General features: G+C 40.0%; 1 protein-coding gene across 5 annotated transcripts in view; it reads right to left on the bottom strand.

Moving 5' to 3' along the window:
- Positions 1-14,030, bottom strand: part of LOC128298762 (heterogeneous nuclear ribonucleoprotein L) — a 180,293-nt gene that overhangs the window by 35,098 nt on the left and 131,165 nt on the right. For 2 of the 5 annotated variants that reach the window (XM_053034540.1, XM_053034542.1), the window contains exons 5-7: positions 13,275-13,371; positions 11,091-11,148; positions 3,014-3,103 (exon numbers count right to left, since the gene is read on the bottom strand). In XM_053034540.1, the coding sequence (XP_052890500.1) occupies positions 3,014-3,103; positions 11,091-11,148; positions 13,275-13,371 (245 nt within the window). The remainder of the gene's footprint in view (positions 1-3,013; positions 3,104-11,090; positions 11,149-13,274; positions 13,372-14,030) is intronic. The other 3 variants (XM_053034543.1, XM_053034544.1, XM_053034541.1) reach the window with 2 other exon arrangements.

The raw sequence follows: 14,030 nt of genomic DNA, 5'->3' as shown, positions 1-14,030 counted from the left end.
GGTAACAAGTGAAAAAGTCGTCGAATATATTGCAAATATTGTTCATTTGTTCTAGCAAAAAAGCTGGTGGTAGGTATATACGCATTCTAAATTGGATCTTATCGAGGTGATTTAAAGTTAAATGAATTTATTATACAAACAAAAAATATAATTTAGTATTCTAGTATTCACAGAATGAGCACAGAAGAAGACTGCCATCTGATTTAATTCAATTTCAATTGACTTATTTACAAATGTTTGTGTAGAATGGTCTGGCCACACTGCTAAGTTAAATTATATTGTAAAAGAATATAACAATACGAATTAAATATTAAACCAACGATAAGCACTCATTTCTGTTCGATAAATAATAAGCATAATAACAGAAGTCTCGGGCTACCAATTTCAGTCAACCAAACTTGAAACTATCATGCTATTTTAAGAATTTTATTAATTATTGGTGGGTCCAAAGCAGTGAAAATGATTGTTATTATCTTTATTCTTAGTTTTAAGTACATTTTCATTAGTATTTGCTCACACAGCATTCATCTCATGGTAATTATTGAAATTCGTAATAATATGGTCTAACAATACGTGTCATAAACTTCCTCTCTGCTAAATAGTCAAATAGGCTGAATAGTATAAACTATATTAACAGGCATCAAATCAATCACAGCCATAGTCAGCAGATGAAACAAACGAGGTGATAAATGTACACTTCTTTGTTTAGATGTGTACCGAACGACACACACATGAAAGGATTAAAATCATCACCGGATGTGTGTTCTATGGCAACTGTGACGTCTTCTCCATCCAAATGAGTAATCGATTGCAAGATACTAATTTTCCATCCTAAAACACACCCGATACATTCCAAACAGAAAAGCATAAGCGAATATTTGGGATTATAATTTAAATTGACATAATACACATTGTTTGCGTTTCGTGCATCCATCGTGCGAAAGCCTTCGCCCTCCCCCCGCCAAACAAAACCATCCCGGGAAATTAATGCCCGGCCGAATCCGATGGTGTTAATTAGATTGTCAAAATGGCCGACGGTCACCCATTTTCCAGCTGTGTGCAACAGGGTGACGATTGGTGGGGGTTGGTGAGGCATCACGACAAACCACCCGAAATGATGGTGTATGGTCGGTCGGTGGCCGGTTTGATTGACAAATGGTGAACGGATGGTGGAGACACCCTGGGAACCCGAACAACGTGGACCGGTCAGTCAACTGTCACGAGAGCACATACATATACACCCATGTGTATACGGAGGTGTATGTGAGTGGCATAGGGTTTTAGCGTCACCTTTTCGAGGCTACAGTAGCTTTATAATTCAATCATTTCCATCACCATCAGTGGTGGCCTTGTGGCGTCATTGTACGTACGTGCGCAAATCCTTCCGGTCTACTGCGATGTATCATTCTGGGGTAAAAGTGTATGCCTGTGTGTGTGTGCGTATGTTTGATTGACAGCTGCTGTCACGTTGACCAACTGCATTCCGAAGCACCAGCAAAATGGCCTCGCTTTTCAGTTAAACGCTCGACGGCCACAACGCATACGGCTTATCGCGTGCCAATTGGATCGATGTTTTGGGGTAGGAAAAAACAGGCTAAAAGGACAGGCATAGGTACATCGAGAGTTGATTCGTTATCGTTCGTTTTTAATCGACAACTGACGTTTTATTGACGTAGTAATTTAACGCGACCGAGGTTTCTAGAGCATTTGAGCTGCACTATTTATTTAAAAGAACGAATATATTAATTTCTTAATAAATCGCTTTGCAAAAAAGAAAAAAATATTGTTTCACAGTAAACTTTCCACTTTTCAGGAGGTCTTTTAAAAAATATATTACAAAATAATAATTAATTTCGGTTAATAAATAATAACACTCTAAAACAAACTTAAAGAACAATATTTACAAAAAGAATGCTAGAATTTTCATTACTAGTTTCCCCCCAACATCACAAAAACACTCACAAAATTAGGCGTTGACCATTCAAGCTACACCGCAAGGTTGTGCATTACGCTCTAAAAAACAGGCTTTAAAACCTCCAAACCTCTCACTTTACAGGTTATACAAGTTGACAGACAGAAGAAAAAGTAAACCAGTTCACGGTGGGCGTGTTGTTGGGTTAGAAAACAAAAACCCTCTAGCACAAACTGACACCTACGCTCAAGACCTCACTGCTACATGTCACATTTCCAAGTACGGGGATTGTTCGTTCAAAGCAGCTTTACGAAGTGGAGCTTTACCTTACTTTTACCTTCGGAGGGCTATGGTTGTCAAGCAACTGTTGGTGATAGTTGTTCATTCGCTGGAAGCGATAAAAGCCAGTGGGAATGAAGGAATAATATGTCTATTTACACAGCATCCAAGAATTTTGGTCCGCATTATAATATTAGATTAATCTATTAAAATGTGATATGACCAATCTCTTCCTTGCCATAATATCTCCATAATACATGTTGCAAAGTAAAGAGAGCATCACCCCACGTAAATATCTCCTCGACTTCACAAATCTTCGCATCGTCGTGTTCAGGAGCAGGAGCCATTCTGATAGAATGCTTAAAGAAATCATAATGATCGGATTGCTACCGGTACCCAAAACATAAAGCAGTCAAAAGCTTACAGTGCAGCGTATTATTTAAAAGCGTAGAATAAAGATAAAGAAAGAGATAGATGAAGATAGAGAGGAAAAAAGGGGAATATAGGTTAAGAAAATGAATATGATGATGAAATGAACAAAGCTTATAAAGGGGAATGATTATTATCGTAACAAAAAGAATCCATTTTTATGTGTAAAATCAAACCGAAAGACTACAAAATCAACCGAAACCAAGGAAAAAAACATGATAATTATAAAACTAACTCGATATAAAACGCTATCACCGTCAAATGGATCACTCTACACAAAACATAGAACACACAACTACACCCGCACAAAAACTAGAGAGTGAGAGGAACAAAAGCTAACCTAAAAAGAGAAGCTAACGGAAAGGGGTAATCAAACAGCAAAACTCTACTCACTGTACGGCTGCGGTCGTCCACCGAAGAGCGTTGGATCCTGGAGCAGGGGCGAGCGTCCATTACCGACCTCCTTGACTGTGGTGGCAGCTACTTTTGGTTGAGCATGTGTTTGCGTGTATGTATGTATTTTGGATAACGTTTGGTAATTTGGCCGTAGCCGCAATGGTGATGGTATATTGGCGAAAGTAGTGAACAGTACAATTGCGTTGATTGTATATGTATTTCGAGTGCATATTGTATTGACCGCACGAATGTGTTTGTTTGTTTGTGTGTGTGTGTGTTTGTGTTTCATTTTTCATGTGTGGGTTTTTTTGTTGTTGGAGTATGAGTTCATTTGAAGTTTTATGCAATTTCCAGATGACGGAACAGATTTTCCCCCAAAACATCAGGGTGCGACACCCATTTAAACGGGGAGGTATTTGCATTCCAGTAGGTAGGTTTGATTAGATTACACAAATTGTTTCATTGACGAATGGAAAGTTTAAGTTGAAACGTTTCAATAGAGAAGCGTATCGGTTCAAGTTGTTTCGTTGGCAGTATAAGTTTTTTGGTATGGTGATAGTACAATTGTAGCAAACACAACGAACATTTGTTTGTTTCATTGGCAGCGAGAGCGAGAGATATATTGGATTGGGTTTTTGATTTGATTTATATATTTATTTTTTATTTTTTTTTTTGCAGAACATACACAACGGAAACGGTAATGAAAAAAGAAAGAAAAGCAGAAGAAAAAAATCCCAATTAGAAACGGCTTGAAGGCACTTCTGGAAGGAGATGGGCTGGAGATGATGATAAGGAGAGCAGAGTAGTTTTGCGGTGAGATTGTGAGAACGGTCAAAATGAGAAATAAAAATAAACAGATAGGACAGACAGATAGACAGACAGACAGACAGACAGACAGACAAACAAACAGATTATAATCATGGTTTTGTGAAAGACAGACAGATAAACAGAGTGAAAGCAATTGAAAAACTTTGCAAAAATGCAACTGGCAGTTGAGAAAATCATAATGGAAACTGTATGTTTTTGAATAGAATTTTGAATGCTAGTTGGTAACGGAAGACACAAAAACAATACTGATAGAAACAGACTAAACGAGAGAAAGATATGTATGACAGATCCTTAATTTACCATTTGCTAGTACAAAACAGTGAATTATACACTACCATAATTTTTTTTAAACATAAAAGTAATCAATACAACTGCTAACCATAATTTCATTATCTAAAACAACAAACTAAAAGAAAAACACAATCATAAAAACATAATAATAGTATGTAAAGTCTACGTGAAACGAATAGAAGTAAATAAAATCATACGAAAACATTTAATAACAACAAAATATAGTTCACAAAGGAGAAGAAATGTATAAATAGAAGGCAAGGAAAGAAAGCTACCAGATAATAAAAGTAGCAACCGGTCATTATGTATAATTAAATATTCTAGCTTTAATTTTCCTGCAAAAAAAAACATTATGCCCTCAAAGAAAAGAACTGGTTGCAGCAGAGATTGCAATGTTGGTTTCTGCAAATGGCCCATCGTGTTACACGATGCAAATTTGCGTTCTTCTTGATGATGCGTTCCATCATTCATGTTTAGTTTTCCCGCTGGTCACATGAACTTACAGATTGAGCGGCTGTTGTTTCGTATCGTTGATTCGTATCACTGATTACAGCTGACCGAGAGAAGAAACATAAACAACTTGCAAAGATGCTTGCTGGTGCATGTGCAGTGTCGCAAGGGGCAAATGGTGACAACAGTGATTGTGAGCGATTTGTGCAGCATAAAAGCAAGAAAGCGGGTTGCATTTTCTCACCGACTGATGCGAAATAGAAACAGGTAATTGAGATGATGGGGAAAAATGGTATGATAAATTAAAACATTCGCCAGGTTCAATACTTAGCACATGGATAGACAACATGAATTATTTCAATTTTTTCTTAAAAATATTTTAAAGCTTTTGATGAAAGGAATTTGTAAAACCACCTGAGTAATTTACATGTCACTTAATGCCATAACGGCGGATTACACTGCACGCGAGTTTATTACACGATTGTATTGCAAACAACGGTACACTGATCCCATCCTGCGGAACAAGCGTGTAATATCCTTTTTAGTTTATTTAATTCCCTCCCGACCTATTTAAACTCTGAAAGCGCTGGAGCTTTTTTCCCCGGTGCACAACCACTACAACAACACGTTATCTACCACCGGTTATGGTCCGAAAGCTATCGTACGCCATAAAAAAGGTCTCAGGTAATCAGATTTACACTTAATTTTACGCGCCATTCTCACACCCATCGCGCTACAGCCCGATCGCGCTGTCCCAGAGCGCTGCTATCGCGACATCCAAAAGGGCAAACGTTTAAACTTGTTCTGGATCGTTACTGCCACCCGTTGGGCGAGTGCTGCATCGGTGCTGATAGTGTGCAAAATTGAATCAATAATAAAGAACCTTTCGCCACCGGTTCAATACACACCTACGGACACACCTACGGAGAACCTTTTCTACTACAGGCAAATCGAGCAAATGTTCCACATTTTCCACACGATGTAGGATTGATAGGGAAGCGAGAAGAAAAAAAAAACAAAGCAAAAACTCTACCAACACAAACAGCCCATTTTCCACTATTGTCACGATCCACTTCCATTTGATTTAGGGTGACACTTTATGGCGTCATTGCTGGCGTAAGCAAAACACCCAGAGCCGTGAGTCAATTACGGTCATAAATTTTGTGAAATCTTACCAACCACCGCTCCCGCAGACTGGGCCAAAGACTCGACAATGGACTAACAAAAATGGTGAAATGTTTCCCCAGTAATGTGTTCGTAGAAAGTTTCTGCTTATGAAAATGACAAGGTGGCAAAAAGACAGAAAAAACCCCATTTTGGATTGGCTAATGTTGGCTGTGTTGAAATAGTCGATCTTCTATCCACCAAGAGTTGCTAGCGCACATGCTGGTTAAGAGGCACCAGGCGTCTCCATTGGTTGATCGATGATCTTTTTTTACCATACCTCGCTGTTATGGGAAACTTTATTTTTGTTGCTTAAAATACGAAAGCTTTCTTCCGTTGCATGATGGAAAAATCTTCTGGTTGAAAAACTGCGTAATACATTCCTTACCTGGCCCGCAACCATACGTGCACACATTGAACATTGAAGCAGTGAAGTGCAATCTAACTTGCAACAGCTTATTACAACACCACACTAGAAGTGCAACAAGCGGGAAAAGTTTTACCCACGGTATGTGGACACTTCCGCTGCTTGAAAATTAGTTACCCAGCAGACTGTGTTTCCGGGGGACTTTTGCTTTGCGACGATCTTCCAAAACCACTTACGAACAATCTCAACCGAAGGCGTTACATTATATTGGTTGGTTGACGACCATTACAGCAATGCAACATCAACAACGAGTTCTTGAAAATTATTTTGCAACTTTTACTGCAACGTAAGGTAACTTTTAGTTAGTTTGGTGAGTAAAAAAGAACCCGATCTTTCTAGTTTCTTTTATGTCACGTTTTGTTCTTCATTAAACTTTACAACGACTATATTTATTTGGTGTGCAACAGCATAGCCTTGGTAGCAATTTTAAAATCTTTATCGAAAAAGTCGTTCCCATGTTCGTTTGTTGCCACTACAAAGACGTTGTCTAGGTCTGTCATTCGCCGGTTATCAGATCCTCACGGTGACAGCACCCTTTGACGCGTACCTGTTGCCTTCGAAAGGAAGGAATCCAACGATTCTTCTACGGGGTCGTGCCGAATCCTATTTTAAGGAGTACGTGCAACCCACAAATTGCGTACCGCTTCAACGTCACCACAATCGTTTGGTGGGGTTTTCCCCAACACCGCCAGTGGAATGCTCGTTCTGAATATTTTAAATACCATCCACTCATAGGTGCGGAACAAGTGTCCGCGCATCATGTTCACACGGTAGTGTGCTTTGTTTTGGCTGCGGGTTGGCGGGCAATTTTTTTTTGCTATCGTAATGTAACACTTGCGAAACACAAAAGGACACCCACTGCTCGTATTTCGCACGTAACCTGATCCATTCACAATTGTGCAATTGCATTCAATAATCAAGCGCAAGCGAGCGGTCGAATAGTGCGATTGTGTTGTTGTGCAGCAGCAAGCGGGTTAACGACCGATTTATTTTTGGGTTGTAGAGTATGCGAGAGAGTCACGAATTACGGTCAATGGAACTGGGCCGACACACACGTCGACTGGCTGCATTGTTGATCATTAATTGTTGTCAGTATGTGTAGCTATTCTGTTTTTTTTGTCAAACCTAAAAAACAATACAAAAAATTAAATGCGTTTAACCTTTTCTTGCTTGAAAATATTGATTATTCATAAAATGTTACCAAGATTGAGTTGAATTTTAAAGCACATTGGCTAAATCATACTGTAGCCAAATTTTGAGATCTATTAGGTAAACGATAAAATGTACAAAAACTCAAATAGAACTCATACCAAACGTAGTAGTTCACCTGGGGAATTCTTAACGAATTATTCAAGAATAAACAAAATTATACTGCACCAAAGGTTAATTGCAATACAATGTATTGTAAAGATTTCATTTTTAATTCCAAAAAATCTCAAGTACCGGAATGCGGTCTGCCCGTCGATTTATTACATTTCACTGTTCTGTAACATAAGACGTCAGCAGCCGAAATTATTATTAATATGCTTGAAAACTCCCTAATTAACAGAATAATCACAATAAGTTTATCATCATCATCTAAGTTTGCAACTCTATAAAGAACATGCAGCAAACATGGCACACATACAGGGCCAGTCCTTTTCATCCGACTTTTTAATCAAATTCCAAGCAATCCCGTCACGTTTGCGTGGCGCCCTAATTGAATTCCAAGCTGGGTCACAATTCGTGCCTGCTGAACGGTGCCACCGGAACCGTTACCCATTCGGGCCTGTCAATCAAAAGAAGTGCTGTTATGGCCAAAAAAAAAGGCAAAAGAAACATATAACCCTTGGATGAATGTTGCTGCGCTCGACCCGGCAATCTAAACCCAGCACAAGACATTGATACGGCAAAAAGTTGCCTCATATGTGGAGGCGCTACAGGGCGATACGAGACAAGGAAGCCCCGAAACAAATCGTGATGATGATGTGCGCTCATTTCGGAAGGACCTGTGAGATTAATCATCATTGACAACTCGGGCCCGAAACGACATCCATTCGCGAGCGGCGTAATGAGTTGTACAATGTAGCGTCACAGCGTCATGTACACGACGTCGCGTACGAGAATCGGGGAAACACAACAACACAACAAAACCGAACCGAACCGTAAAAGCAAATTTCCCTACGGACCGCCAACCACCACCGAGCGGTGAGCGTGCGTTGTGCGGTTTGTACGCTTGTGACTCAGTTACGTCAATGCCCGGGCCGTCCGTACATGACTTCCGGCACGGGTTTTGAGGGGTTATGCTTTTTCCAGAGAGTGCGATTCGGTCTTCGGTCGCACACTTCAAGGACGGCAGCGCCGCGACAGTGTGCCTATCCCATCACCGGGCCGGCTCAGCGAAACGTGTCAAAACCCCCCCGGTGCCAAAGAATGGAATTTTCTTGCGACGAAACTGAAGTTGCAGATTGTGCTGGGCAACTCAAACGCTCAAACCGGCACCGCAAAAAAAGGGGTGGCTGGCTGGTGGCCCGAAAATATCACCCACATCAATCTCTTTTACGATGACTTCGTCATTCAAAGCTGTCATCGTTGGCGATCAAACGGTACACGGTAACCACAGTAGGCCTGAATGCTGACAGCTGAGCGGTGAAGGTTTTTTTCCCCCCGCCGTACTGGTGCCCAGGAGCTGTGCAGACTATTTAAAAGTGGACGATATTGTTACAAACACGCGGGAAAATCGGTTTCGAATGCGATCCGGTCAGTTGTGAGTGCATCCATTAGTTCGGAACAATTGGTGTACTCGGCCGTAATATGCGCCATCTGGCGGCAAACTTCACAAGCATGCGCGATGCAGTGTGTTTTGACAGCTGTCAGGCGGCAATGGTGGGAGCAATATAGAGCACCACAAATGGACGCGAAACGATCACACGTGGATCGAATAGACAAATTGATGTGTGGCCGGAGTGCGACACTAAATATGCACAAATTGCATTTGGGATTGCAGCGTTTTTTTTTTTGGTCGTCCCTCTCTCATCAATCACAGCCCGTTTGTTGGGTTTAATTCTTCTTATTCCGACTCGCCGGGTACACAGCATCACTTTCTGCGTTTCATTTTACCATCGTCACACGACGGCAATTAATTCAGCAAAAATGCACATCCATCCACTCGAGCTTCCGATCGTTGCATTCAAAACTGCATCTCCCGGTCTCCCCCGCAGATGCGCCCACCTCTCAACTATATATCGTGGGAAATTATTCAGTGAAATATTTGTTTGTTATTCTACCGATTATTCTGCCTGCGGTTGTTGCTTCTCCTCCCCCAACCGTGTTTGTGCTGCACCCAGCAGTGTAAAGTGCGCACCCGGTTACGTAAACAAGGCCCGTCCGTCCCCGTCGTTTTGCAGCCATCACGGGTGGTAACATTTATTTTTAAGCACCACGGCACGCTCCTCTTGCAAAGGAGAAACCGGAGCCGAACCGGAGCACGGAAAAACAATCCAGCTCGATTGGCGCACACAACATGATGCACAAGATATTAATTGCTCAATCAAGATCGAATTTCGCCGAACGGCATGTTTTGGTGTGCGGCTGGATTGTGCATCAAATTCTAGCGGCTTGAATCACCATTAATTGAACGGCTAGCGGGCGTACACGCACGGCCGTGTACCAGCTGCACATACGCTGCGTTGGGGGTACAGGTCCGGCGTCCCCTCCGTGTGACGTTCGCGTATCAAGGCAAATTAAATCAATAAAGCGCTGGTCGGAGAAGCATTTTAATTGAAACACGAAACGGACGCTGTCAGTTCGGTATTTGGTCAAGTTCGGGACAGAAAGCAAGCCCGCCACTCGGTCCGCGATTGACAACGATGAGATTTAGCGGCCCGCAAATTTAATACGCTCAAAATGGTATCTTATTAAAGACGTAGGTGAATTAAGGACGACCTGTGAACAAAAGGTGCTGTTAGATAACAAACTGAACACGAAGAACAATTGCTAGCAAAGGTAAATATTCTGTCATACAAATCTTTTATGTTTGTTGTTGTTGCAAAAACTGACCTTCTCATCTTTTTTTTAATCATTTGTTAAATGTTTCTCCATAACATAATGAACAACTAGCAAGATAAAATAAATTAACAGTAACTGTCGTTCTTCTATATTAACAAGTAAATTTCAAAAGGGAAACAATAAGGAAAACACGTCACAGCTCGTTGTCTTTAGCACAAATAAATCATTATAAAACATAATCAATGCGCACGCCATCGCTGCTCAAGAAAGGCAACAGTGGGGTGGAACAGTGTAACACAGCGGCCGTTAGCAAATACAATACAAATCGCTAGCAATAATGGTATGAACGTGCAGCAACAAACAAAAAAAACAGATGCAAAAGGAACACGTAACGCGAACAAATAGCGCACAAAATAGTGACAATAAAACACAAATTCAAGAAGTTCAAGAATGAGAGTGGCAATTAACGAAAATACAGAAACGAATGATAAAACGTAGCGTTTAATGGATTAAATCTTAATCAAACTAAATAAACCACGAAAATGAATGGTGAAAAAACAACAAACTCGATCGTTACGAAAGGCGCACGATATGAGCACGATGTAAAGGGAACGAGGTGGCGAGAGGGGGTTGGGCATTGGGGTGGGTAGTAAGAGGGGGGGGGAGATATTGGTTGAAACAGAACCAAGTTCGACCAAAGAAAAACTTCTTCTAGGTGAGAAAATCATTCTTAAAATCGCGCTTGAAGGTAGAGAGGGTTGAAAAGTAAGTAAGTAGTTTAGTAGTATCATAATATTTGTTGTAAGTTTTACTATCTTTTTTTTTTTTTTTTAGAATAAGATGAGGAAAGTTTGGAGGAATAAATGTGAGAAATATTCAAAAAGGAAAAAGAAACTTGAACAAAGTAAAGGAAGAAAACATCCTTACCCAGCGTGTAGTCCCAACTGGAGTCACTGTCGTTTTTGTAAACATTGAGTTTTTCTGGCTGTTGATGTTGATGTAGTTGGAGTTGTAGTTGTTGTATATGATGCAGGTGCATTTTTTATATATTTTTTTTAATTTTTTTTTTTTTTTGCAAATGTTGCGAGTTTTGAGGTTGATGAGATTGTTGTTGTTGATGTTTTGTTGTTGGAAGGTTGTTGGAGGTAGTTGTATTTTTTTTTATTTAGGCGATAGATAAATTGTTTTGTTGTTGATGTTGTTGTTGTTGTTGTTGTTGTTGCCGCAACCAGTTCAGGTATCAGGTTTGTTTATAGCAGGTGTGATTGGCGCCGAAATGTATCCCGAAAAGAGACCGAAAAGAAGGAAGGAACGATACGTATCCGTGTTGTTGATTGTGTTGCCAATGTTGGATGTTGTTTCATGTGGTTGTTGTATATATGATGGTGGTAGAAGAAGTAAGAGTAGTTGTATTAGAGTTCATTGTTGATGGCAGTACGGGGGGGGTTTTTGGGAGGGTTTTGGTGGTGCGGGACCGGAAAGGGGGAAAATAGGTTGTACACAACGTTGTACGTTTGGGTAAAAGAAATTAGGAAACAGGATAGACGACATAGAGAATAATAGAGAGCGAGAGATAGAGCGATGTAGTGATCATTGAGTGGTTGATGTTGAATATTGTTGGTTGGTTGTTTTTGATGTATTTTTGCGACAGATTCGGAAAGAAAAGAAAGACAATAAAATGGACAAAACAATGGAAAAATAAATATTTTGGTTCGATCTGTTTTTTTTTTGGTGGTTATGTCTAACAGTATTGTAGAATATAGAACAGGGGAATATGGAGTAACAAGTAGAAAACAATGGACACCGGGAGAAAAGTGGGCTTCAGGGAGAGGTAGGAATGAAATTACTTTTTCCTGCAGCACAGTTTGCTTGTAGTGGTTTTTTTTCTTCTATCCTCTCGGGAATGCGGTTCGGAATGACGAGCATAAAGGCGACGACACAGCCACAACGACGGTGGGTCAATCAAAAAAAAAAACTATTGCACTAGTGTACATAATGTGACGTGGGGGAATAACACTCAAACATGTTCGAGATGGAAAAGTAAGGACAAAAAGTAAAGAAAATACAATCAAACGGCAAGTTTTTTGCTAATCGAAACTAGTAGCTCAGCTACTTGCTGAACAAACTATTGCTGTAGTGGTTCAATACATCATTACACGTGAGACATTTGTCTGACATTTACTCTACAATATGAATGGAAATCTAAGAATGAGTTTTCAAAACTAGTACAAAACAACTAAAAACCACAGAGAAATGATGTTTCGTTCTTGCTTTACTTTTTACAGTTCTAGTTTTATAATTATCACGCAAGACTTTCTTACAAGAGTAGGTTACACATGTCACAGCGTTCATCAGCAGAAAAATAAACAAAATTGAAGATGAAAGAAAAGGAAAGAGATGCATGAAAAGGAAAAGACCGTAAGAATTGAAACATAAAAGATACCAAAGTCGCACCTTATTCAGAGTATTTTAAAAAGTTATTGTAACACAAAAAAATCATAGTGGTGCAAGAGTGGTGCCCACTTGAGTCCGGGTGAAAATTGCCAAATTCTTTTTTTTGCTGTTTCTGTTTTGCTTTTTGCGGCGTTATAGCAGAAAGGGGGGGGGGAGCGAAGGTAGTTAAAGGTATTCGTACGTTTTTGATCTGTAGTTCTGTAGCATGTTTATCAATTTTATTTGGATTGAGAATTAATGAAAAGAAAGGAAAGAAAATAAGAACAAACGAATCAAAACACACGATCGAGCGGTTGAAGGGGTAGATTTTTTATATTTTGTTTTTTAGAAGAAGAAGAAGTAAAAAGAGGAAAAGAGTTTTATTTTATTTTTACTTATCGCAACGAAACGAGAGAGTAAACAAAAAGAGAGGAAAACAACAAAAGGGAATGGAATTCTTTTGGGTGAAAGGGTTCGTTTGATTGGGATTGGGAAAAAAGGACAAGAAACTCGAAGCAAAGAAGAGCAAAGAAAGAAATGGACAAGTACAGCCAGATGGAAAAGGTGGAGGGATAGAGACAGTTGACTAATTTTTTTTTTTTCGGGGTGGTTTCTAAGGGAAAGGGACAGTAGAGAAGAGGAAACGGGGCGAGTTTCGGGAGGCGTGGGCTTAATTACCTTTGCGTAGTCGATCTTCAGTGTGCAGCAGCCGGAGTAGATGTCGCAACCGTTTAGGCTGTCTTTGGCACGAGTCGCTGACTCTATGCTGTCAAACGTGTCGGGGCAAAGATGGATCTTGGTTAAGGAAAAAAGTGTTTATGTCGATTGATTGCGGAAGTTTGAAAGATGCTATTGAAAAAGATTATTTTTTGAATCATGAAAAAAGCACTTATTGTTTTTAATATTTCCAACATCATGTAAGCTGGGCTCAATAAAGTGAATAAAACAAGGAACATCGAACCAAATTACCAATTTATCGTCGTTTCTAATGAACAGATCAACAATTTGGATGTTTTGATTTGAAACGTCTGATTAAAACGTTCCAACGTATTTCGGCGAATTTTGAATCTTCAATGTTTATTTTTTCTCTTATTTTGCTAAAAACAATAAAAGTATCCTTTCTTGGCGTTCAAAACAGAATACGTCTTGAAGAATCACTCAAGCGAGTACTACTTGAGTTGAGAACTACCATTAAGGAAAAACTGAAAACCTTTTGAAGTATTCTGCTTTCACTTCACCCAAGTCTTCCCCCCTTGTTGGCTCTGCTAATGTTTAACACTTTCGCGCCACTTCTACCGGCACCAATCTGCACCACACCAGCAGCTAATGGTGTTAAATGTTCACCATAGCCTTAGAGCGGGCGTTGTACAGCATCCTTGAATATCTTCTCAACAACAACACGTCCCAAGACGCCACAAAAGGCGTAGAACATCA

This window comes from Anopheles moucheti, chromosome 2 (assembly GCF_943734755.1).
Source record: "Anopheles moucheti chromosome 2, idAnoMoucSN_F20_07, whole genome shotgun sequence".
Lineage (NCBI taxonomy): Eukaryota > Metazoa > Arthropoda > Insecta > Diptera > Culicidae > Anopheles > Anopheles moucheti.
This window is presented reverse-complemented; position numbering and strand designations above follow the sequence as displayed.